The 10,364-nt window shown below is 43.2% G+C and overlaps 1 protein-coding gene across 1 annotated transcript; it reads right to left on the bottom strand.

Moving 5' to 3' along the window:
- Positions 1-478: 478 nt before the first annotated feature.
- LOC136489979 (fatty acyl-CoA reductase 1-like) lies at positions 479-4,569 on the bottom strand. The gene is given in 10 exon segments (XM_066486481.1): positions 479-827; positions 953-1,359; positions 1,466-1,547; positions 1,978-2,139; positions 2,399-2,591; positions 2,737-2,837; positions 2,923-2,991; positions 2,993-3,114; positions 4,189-4,292; positions 4,420-4,569. Coding segments are annotated over 10 exon segments (1,503 nt in total). The 5' UTR covers positions 4,511-4,569; the 3' UTR covers positions 479-655.
- Between the last annotated feature and the right edge of the window lie 5,795 nt (positions 4,570-10,364).

Genomic DNA, 10,364 nt, shown 5'->3' on the forward strand with positions numbered 1-10,364 from the left:
TTACAATTTGATACAATAAAATAACATACAAGTCAAATTCATATATATGTGTACATAGTATATAGAATACCATATAGTAATGCTATGTATATAGCAGATTTATTTTTAATAAAATCCCGCGGCAACGTGCGGGGTATATTTCTAGTATGTCACGCTATATCCCTTGGCGGTGAAAATAGCTAGTTTTTTAAAAAATTAATTTGGCATGTGTTATATTATTATTAAAGTATTGAGTTTTTGGCTTAAAGAATTCTAGCTTATGTAAGTGTAAGTGTGAGTGTAAGTGTACCTGAGTCCTTGCCTCAACCAAACTTTGGTAGATAAGGTTTTTTTCTTTGTTCACCCATTGCAACCAAGCTCCTAACATAAGACACCTTTCGGTGGCATAAGACCAAAGGAAAACCAGTTTCAAAGAAAAAGACCAAATAAAGGAAAACCTGTACCATCATTCTTAAAAAGAATCTGGCAACATGAGAAATCTAATGACTTGCTTTCATTATAGCCACTGAACAAGAATGACTGAACAAGAATGCTAGGGAAAGAATCTGCAAATGCAGCTCTCTGACACTCTGACTTAATATTTGCAGCACAACACATCGGCATACTTGTGTATTAAGAGTTTAAAACACACGAGATACATTTAGCTCTCTCTCTACTAATCACACAGGTACTTGACAACACCGGGGATGTGAACCCTGTAGAAGTAGCCGTCCCAGTCTATGCACTTAGGATCGAAACAAAAGTCGTCATATCCCTTGCTCCTCTTGTCTTGCCCATTGTTGTTCGCCATGGCCGCCCTCAGCCTCTCCGTGTTGGAGTCATCGAAGCTTTCGACCAAACCCAAAGAACAACGATGAGCTGTCGGCCATGCATCCGAAAATGCAAAAAAAAAAAAAAAAAAAAAAAAAAAAAATGAAAAGAAGAAGAAGCCTTTGGTCGGCTGATTCCTTACCATCCTCTGAACAAGGCGTATGGCGCGTACAGCTCTGCAATATGCATGACGTATCTGTACTTCCGGCTGAGCTCGTCGTAGCGCCGGGAGAAAGCGCCGCACAGGGCAATGTTCAGCAGGCGAAGGATCTCAAGGGGAAGCCTGAACTTGACGGCCATGTACGCGCGGAACCTAGGGAGCGTGCGGAAGAAGCGCATCCTGCTAGGCCGCACGGGCTCGCTGTTCTTGCCCCCGGACCTCAGTGGATTGTGCAGGAAGTAGCGGTGGACGCACTCCGCGAGGACGGCGTAGGACGCCGGGTGCCGCACCGACGACGTCAGGTGGTAGATGCTCTGCTGCTGTCCCTGCTCCTCCGAGTGCGCCGCCATTGCCACCATCATGCCGTTCACCACCATGTCCCCAGGAATCTGTCAGAAATCAGAATACGTGCGTCCTTGTTGGTTTGCTGCTTGATAGCTACAGTACATACATACATTTCTCTAAATTTGATGCTGCGTTCGATCGGAAACTCACCACGTCCATTATCAAGTCGAGATCAACTAAGAAGATTGACAGAGCCTGCTTGGCGTAGCCGATGATGAACGAGTCAATTGTCCTGCAAAATTGAAGGCAACCATGCATTTTGTTTTTCATTCACTGTGCATATATACTGCTGACTGCATTGCTTGCTGCCATGAAGAAATCAATGGAGAATTATTGGAAGCATGTTGTTAGAAACCCCAATCCTGGGCAACTAAATCTCACACCAACAGTATCTAGAAGGCTCTAGAAGGAACTGGAGATAGGAGTCCGGGTACAAGAGAGATAGGGAGAGTTGGGGAAGAAAAACAGTAAAGTACTCGTAATAAACTAGGGAAGGTAATATGATTTCTGATGATTTGGTTGATGCCTTGCTTTGGCCTCCTGATCCCCTTTATGTAGCTGGAGCCCCCATGTGCTAGCCTGGCTTGGGCCCACATGACAGGCAGTACCTGACACATGTCTGCACATCTTGTGAATTATTTCTTGTCCTTTTGGTCACCTACCTGATCCCTTCCATCCATCCAGGCAACGGCTCGTTCAGGATGCTGGTTATGATGCTAGGCCGGACGATGACGACCGGGAGATCTCCTCGAAGGTGCCCCAGCAGCATCTCCCCCATTGCTTTGGTGAACACATAGGTGTTTGGCCACCCGAACTCCCTTGCCCTTCATCATTGACAGAGACATGTCATGTGCTTGTGATTATTTGGAAAGTATTAGTAGGTAGTAGTAAGCCATGTTCGCTTCTCTTATAATCCGTCTTTTTCAGCTTGTTTTTTCAGCCGAAACAATGTTTTTCTCTCACAACAAATCAGCCGGAATAGTGTTTCGGCTTGTTTTTTCAACGAAGCGAACGGGGCCAAAGATACATAATTAACAGGGCAAATGTACTTTTGTAGTAATGAGTTCTCTAGTTCTCACTCACCTGTTGAGGCCAAGCTCCTTCATGATTCTTCTCTCAGCCTTTTCCGAAGAACAGTTGGCTTTCAGTTCTCTCCTTGTCTCTTTTATCAGATTCAGTTCGGATTTGATGTCCAGCTGTGTGCCTTCCCTCAGGGTTTCACCCAAATGGAATGGCTTCTCTAGCACTATCCCTTCTTGTTCACCGGCTACATAAGCTGCTCATGAAAGTGTCATCATTATATATATGGATTCAGATTGCTGATAGTTTTTTTAGTTGTACTTATATTGTACCCCTTAATTGAAGAAAATGGATGGTTCCAAATTTGGCCACAAAGGAACACAGGACTGTTGCTTTCCTACCTGTTGAAACGTGTAGCAGCATCTTGAGTTTACTGCACCTCTTTGCAAACTCACAGATGTGCTTGGCACCCATGACGTTTGTGTCGAAAGCCACATCATACCTGCAGTTTGGCCAGATAATTGAACAAATATTTCCACAATATTCATGCCATCGGAAATAATTTGTTAACAGAAATAAGCTCAGACCTTTCGTAGAAATTTGTAGTTGCAGCTCCATTGACAATGATGTCTATTTCTTTCCATAGTTCTCTCAGGGGCTAGGCCCAAGTTCTCATAAATGACGTCTCCTGGCAAAGGGCATATTTTTTCTTGGATGAAACCTTCAAACCCATTGCCATGCTTTTCTTTCAAAATTTTAAAGATCTCCCTTCCTGTCACCTAGCGATAACGAAACAGAGTTTGCATATTTCGTTAAAAAAACAGAGTCTGCATAGAAAGATTACCATAAGACTGATATTATTAGTGGCAACAGTTATTCGGTATATAGTACTTCTTGCTTCAAACATTCAATGACCTATGCATTGGCCACTAATTTTGGTCAGAAGAAAATATATTTCAGACTGAATGCAGCTAGCAAATTCATCAGGAGACATTCTGACTCAGCAAACCTGCAGAGTTGCGCTTTCAGAACTTGGTCCCCATCAGCTATTGCAAGGGGTCACTATGTCTCTTACTTCCATATCTGTGCTATGCTACTATTCATTTCTCAAAAGCTTTTGCCGCAACTGCCACCTCTACCGACCCATCACTGTCTTCTTCTATTAAAGGGATCTATTCTGCTTTGGTCACAGATTTGTTCAAGGAAAAAACATATTTGAGTATTGTTCTGGTCATCATGTTGTTGATGGTTACTGCACAGTATAGCCACACAGTTACGTACTTCTGCTGTACAACAGGACATATTATATTGAAGTCGGATTGGAGGGCATATTTTGCTGAGTGGGTGATAAGGGTAATGGATGGTTAGACATAGCTGCAAAACAAATAGTTTGCTCTTCAGATATAAGAACAAATTTGTATAGTGCTCTTGTTTCCTTTACTAATATTGCGTGAGCAAGATTTGGGATTTTGGGTGGTGCATGCATCTTGCATGAGTTGCACGAGCACAGGTAAAGATAGAGAGGACATCAAATTTGCGTACTTAAAAGATTCATACATGATTTTCCTCTGTTGTCGGAGCAAGTTTTTTCCATGACAGTGGTCTCTTGTTGGTTTTTTTTCCTTCGGGTAAGTAACTTTTCTGTATAATTTTTCTTTCTCCTACTAATATATTTCGGCAAAGCTCTTGCCCACCCTTCGGGAAAAAAAAAATGATTCATCTGTCTTTGTACGGAGAAAAATGGTTTCCAGAAAAATATTTGCATGTGACGGAAAAAGTTCAGACTGGGCCATTGGATACAACTTCAGAAAATAAGATGTGGAAGGAAGAATAGAGAAATATTTTGTTTTCACCTCAGTCTCGACCCGCTGCTTCGCAGACTCGACATCGGCGGCTCGAATGAGCAGGAAGAGCTTCTTGACATCCGGCTGAACCCTCAGTATCTTCTCCACAAGCACTACGAAGAGACGAAAATGCAGAAAACAAGCACCCCCTGAGATGATCAGCCAGCCATGCATTGTGCAGACACCCTGAAAGAGTACTAGCTGTGGACGAGTTCATGCATGCATGAAGAGGTACCGTACCTTTCCCCAGGAAGCCAGTTGAACCGGTGATCAGGATGCTCTTGCCTCTGAAGTAGCGTACAACAACATCTGAATCCAGTTCACCTATCATCTTCGAATGTGCAAGCAGTACGTGGTCCGTGTCGGTCTAAGAGTTTCTGATGAGATGTATTATGCTCTGGGATGTTAGCTTTGGGATCCTGCAGAGAAACAGACCATGTATTTATAGGCAGGAAGAGAGATGTGTTTCAGTGGCCGGGCAGCAGGAACCCGCAGGATGGTTGCTGCAGTAAACAAATAGAGGAGCTAATTGATTATGGACAAAGCAAAGCGTCGTCCGTGTTGCTGAGCTCTCCATTTGGATTAGCTAGCTATACTGTTGTTGACTGATGTGCTGACGTCAGTTTGAATGAAGTATATATATATTTTTGTTCTAGGCCTGCGTTGATCGGCAAGATGATAATTAAAAGTCATGAATCATGATATTATACAGTATTTTATTTCAAAAGACGGTCTAAATTTTTTTTGACTGTCGACAGTCAATTGTTTCACTTCATCAACCACTTGTTGACATATAGTACCCTGCTAGAACTGGAGCATTGATTTCCATGTGAGTGCTCAATGATCATATATATAATAAATATATATAGCGGCACATGGTGACCGATCACTTTGGCACTGTTGGCTTCTCTTGTAATCTGTATTTTTCAACTTGTTTTTTTAGCTGGAATAGTATTTTTTTCTCACAACAAATCAGTTGAAACAATGTTTCGATTTGTTTTTTCAGCGAAGTAAACGGACCTTCTAGAAATTTGGACATAGTGAAATATATACGGTGCCTTCCCATGATAAATTTTAGGTGAGCCACCCATCATGCATGTTCCATGTCACCCAATGGGAACACTTGCGTCGTTTCTCTTTAGTTTTTATGGTGTGGCTAGCGCCAGGACGTTGAAACGGATGCCCGCGCCTGCTGGCCTGTTGCGCTTGCCCAGGGCTGCCTATTGCGCCTGCTCACCCGCCTGCTCGCCTGCACACCAGCCCGCATCCACGCCGCTTTGTGGGGACTGCCCGCACCCGCTTCACTTCCCGCACGCACGTGGGGACCGCCTGCGCTCGCTTCCTGTGCCTGCTCATGAAACACTTGCAACATGAAATACTTGCTACAACATACGTTTGAAATAGATGAAACATTTGGAACACACATTTGTAACATATGTGTATAATCACTACAACATCCAGATAAAGCACTTACAACATATGTCTAAAACAGTCAAAACATTTAGAACGTATACTTGCAACATACGTGTATAGCCATTGCAATATATGCAACACCAGATCTACTTTGACAACATCCAAATATAACATATACAACATACATCTGAAACGCATGAACCATACAATTACAACATGTACTCACCTACTGTAATTTAGAACAAAGAGTAATTGAGATATAGTTATTTGAGGTTGTTTGGTTGGAACATTAAAATCTCCCTTTTCAATATAGGATGTAGGCACTATATACGTTCACTATGACTACGAGCGCCTCAAAGGACTTTACCGACGTACCTTGAGAATTGTGATCAACAAAGTCTCTATACAATAAGTGCCTCATTATAAACTAATATTCCTTCCCTTTTAAATTATAAAATATTTTAGTTTTTCTATATAGTTATTTTTACTATGTATCTAGACATAGTGTATATCTAAGTGCATATTAAAAACTGTATATATTAAAAAAACTAAAATATCTTATATTTTAGAATCGAGGGAGTATATGTGTTGGTTACCACTAAATAAATAAGTAGTCATAAATATGATACCGTAAAATGCTCGAAGTCAGGTAGGTGTAGATTCTATCTAAAAGATCCTACCGAACTGAAGTTTGCTTAATCATGTTTCTATATGCCACGTAATCTGCTCCCGGCAGAAATTTACATTAATCGTACATCAACCAAAATATAGCGTGTAAAAGACAAATTTGTGAACTTGACTCTAACTAACCTCTAGCTAGTACTCTAAGTAGCGTTTGGTTGAGAGTGAAGGTGGAATGGTATGGTCCCATATATAATAAGTGACACGGACCGACTCTATTTTCTATTTGGTTGGTAGAAATGGAACCAACCCGTTTTTTGTTTGGTTAGAAGACATTAAAAGTGGAATAAGTGAATAACAGGTGGAGCCCATTTGTCAATTTTCTTTTTCTTTTTCTTTTTCTCTCCTTATCCCTTCCATCGCTTTCCACGCAACCTCTCGTGAGGCCGCGATTCCTCCGCGCGTCAGAGCCGCAGCCCGCTGGTGGCTCGCAGCAGGGCTGCCCTGCGCCTCCTCCGCCAGAGCTCGGACATGCACTGCCCCAGGCTTCCTCCGCGCAGCGCCCCGAGCCTCCTCCACCGGTGGAGTTGGAGCTCTCGCGGCGACGCCAGGGCCGGCTTCAGAGCTCGCGCCGAGGACCTCCTCGCGGTTCGCCAGGGGCGGAGCTCGCCGTGGCCGGGCACGACGACGCCAGGGGCGGATCTCGCCGGGGCTGGGCACAACGGCACCAGGGGCGGAGCCCGTGCTCCAATGGCCGCTCGCCGGAGCCAGGCAAGACGGCGCCAAGGGCGGAGCTCGTGCCCCCATGGCCGCGCACCGCTTCTTCCTCAGCAACTCCGGTGAGTCCTGCTTCGTCCTTCTTCCCCAACTGTGGCAAAGCACCCGCTCCTGTCCTCGTTTCTTCTCACGCGCGTGTGCGGCTCGTCCCACCGAGGACCTCGCCCGTCCGTTGTTTTTCGAGGCTTTTAGCCATTAAAAAAAGTTTATAATTATACACATGTCATTAAAAAAATTGACTGCACACGAGTGCCATCATTCTAAACTTCTCTACTCTCCAAGCTATTCCGTCGGTGATCTGTTAGTTTTTCACCGTTACCTATGGGCCCGATCAGTATAAATGTCCATAATACCCCTCTCATCCTTATCCTCTCCCTCAAACTCGATCTCTCTCAACGTGACTTTCTAGCCAGAAGATCAACTATCACATGGTATGCATCAATTGTACTTGTTAACACTGGATTTTGGTCGATTCTGGAAGATGACAGGTAGACCCACATGCGGGAAGGAAGGTATTCGGCAAACAAGGCAAGCGGTCGGCTAAATGCATTGCGGTCGGTTACTCCAGAAGGCGGTGATTCCATTTGGGAAAAACAGAAGATGGCAGGCAAGGCCGATCGAAAAGGTGAAAGTTGTAATAGTAAAGGACTCTAAAAGTTTAGGGTAAGGAATTGTGAGTTTCCAAGTTTATTTAAAGGTTCCTTTGTAAATCGTAGTCCTCTAGGACTCATGTTTTGTCTAGGGTATAAATATTGACCCTTGACCATTGTAATAAGGGTTCACAACCAAATCAATACAACCGGCCCCGTGCCAACTTTCGAGTCCTTTTGTCGTGTCGTCGAGTTCTTCGAGAGGAGTCATCGACCCGTCGACCTCCGTAAGTTCCGACAACCTTGTTATCATGTTTAGTATCATGCGGTGGATTTAGACGTGATGCAAGTAGTCTTGTTTGTCTTCAATGGTCGTGCGGCGGATCTTTGTTTGACAATCAAGAAGTCTTTGCTTATGCTTTGTTTATGAGTAGATACCGTGCGGCAGGCGTTTGCTCAATATGCTTAGTGAAAGCAAGATAGTTATCGGCTCTTTTAGATATGACAAATCTAAATAGATTCATTAAGTTATCCAGTGTTGCATGTTACGGAACATTTTATATATATTTGTAACATACTTCTGCCCAATCTAGATTGATATTGTTCGGCCTTTTCTCTCTTGTGGTTTTATTCGTGCTTCAACGATCATTGCTTTTCATAATACCTTTGCAACTAGATAGTGTGCATATAATGGCTGAATTATTTTAATCTAGATTGTCACATGTCGCGGGTTCATGCATGTTAATCACGTTTAAGCTTTAACAAAACCAGGTGTCGTGTGGCAGATGCAGGTTTTAGATTAGTTTAATCGTTTTTTATTTGCACGTTCCTTCTTCATGGACCCCAATTCGGCTGAACTGCCGAGCTTGGTTATGCATTAACTCATAATTAATTTCACTTGTTCAAACGTGTTTTCCCATGCACGTGTATTCGGCAATCAGGTCTCCACGTGCATTCATCTTACTATTAGCTGAATGGTTTATGAACTCATTGGCAGACAGTTCTCTATAGCTGTATGTCGTCGTAAGTGGCTTCAGGGCCGTATATGTGGAACTGCCTGGTATTACCCGACATGTTCCGGTTTGACATTTAATTGTTTTATCCCTTGTTAGTTTTCAGGTCAAACTGACTGGCACGCTTCCGGATAACGAAGCACCCGGGAACCCGATCGAAGCTACGCTTTTCGGCTTGCTGTGTGTGAGGCACAGTGCGTCACATTTTGTGTCAACACACTTTTTGGCACGCCCAGTGGGACAATCTGCTAGTTCAAGATGGCATCTGAGATCAACAATGATCATGTTCTGGATGTAAGCATGGCAGAATTGCCAGATAATTACAAGGATTTAGTGCTACAAGCATGTGAGCAATACCAACGGAAATGCTTGATGTCTTTTTCCAAAAACAAGAGCAATAAAGTATTTCAAAAGCAGTCAATGCCAAGGGTTCTTCTTCCGCATCAAACTGATTACACTGAAGAGGAGGATGCTCAGAAGATGGCAGCCCTGGTTTATAAAGCTATGGGAGAGACCATGACAAACCATCACACAGCTTTTCTGAATACCTTTCGGGCAATCATGATCAGTACTTTTGGCCCAATGGTTGATAAATACTTCGAAGAAAATGTTGGACCACTCAGTGGGCCGACGCTTTTCAATGTTCCAAAGCATCATGAGAAGCCTGTTGGAAAAGAAGTAGCGTCGCCTTCAAATATAGGTGGATTGACTCACACTGAAAAGCAATCACATCCCACCTATGGCCAGGTGACATTTGGTACCACAGGAGAAGTGCCACCTTCAGCTTATAGAGTTTCTCCAGCATCAAACAAATTGCAGAAGAATATGTATGGAGATGGGTATCAAGAATTTACTGATTACAGTGCTATCAATGCTGTGCCAAATCCAGGGTATAGAAGTGTTTCAGGATTGCCTTCTGGAGTGCAAGTACAAGGAAATCAGGATCCAGGCATTGATGTTTTAATGCACAGGATGGCTGATATGATGCAAAATCAGTTCGGCTTGAAACCAAAGAATCAATTCTATTCATACAAGTTTCCTTATCCAGAATGGTACAACAGAGTGGCGTTGCCTCCAAGGGTAAAGCCTCCAACAGATTTGACCAAGTTTTCTGGTCAAGATGATACTAGTACCATAGAGCACGTCAGTCGGTACTTAATGCAGCTTGGAGAAGCTGCTTCAGATGAAGCTTGGAGGATTCGATATTTTCCTTTGTCTCTTACAGGACCAGCTTTCACATGGTTTACGTCTCTACCAGCTCATTCCATTGGTACGTGGGCAGAACTAGAGCAGAAATTTCATTCATATTTCTATACGGGTACTAATGAGAAGAAGTTGGTTGATCTCATGAGTCTGAGGATGAGAACAAATGAGACACCATTGGAGTATCTTCGCAGATTTAGGGAGACCAAGAATATGTGTTATTCTCTAAATTTACCAGATGATCAACTACCTGGAATAGCTATAGCAGGAATGTTGCCGAATATCAGGGAGAAGTTGTTCGGTTTAGAGTTTGATGATCTTGGCCAACTTGCACAGCGTTTAGCAGCTATGAGTAATCAAGCCCAAGGATTCAGGAGAGATAATCGCTTTCAGAAAAACAATGCCACTAATGAGGTGTATCAAGGCTTTCTGGATGAAGCGACTGAGTATATTGATGAAGATGAGATAGCTGCAGCTGAGTTAAATTGGGCAAAGGAACCCACTCAAGTTAGTCAACGCTGGTTGAAACAACAAAAGGGAACCTATGATTTTGATGTTACTAAGGCAG

Source organism: Miscanthus floridulus, chromosome 10 (assembly GCF_019320115.1).
Source record: "Miscanthus floridulus cultivar M001 chromosome 10, ASM1932011v1, whole genome shotgun sequence".
Classification (NCBI taxonomy): domain Eukaryota; kingdom Viridiplantae; phylum Streptophyta; class Magnoliopsida; order Poales; family Poaceae; genus Miscanthus; species Miscanthus floridulus.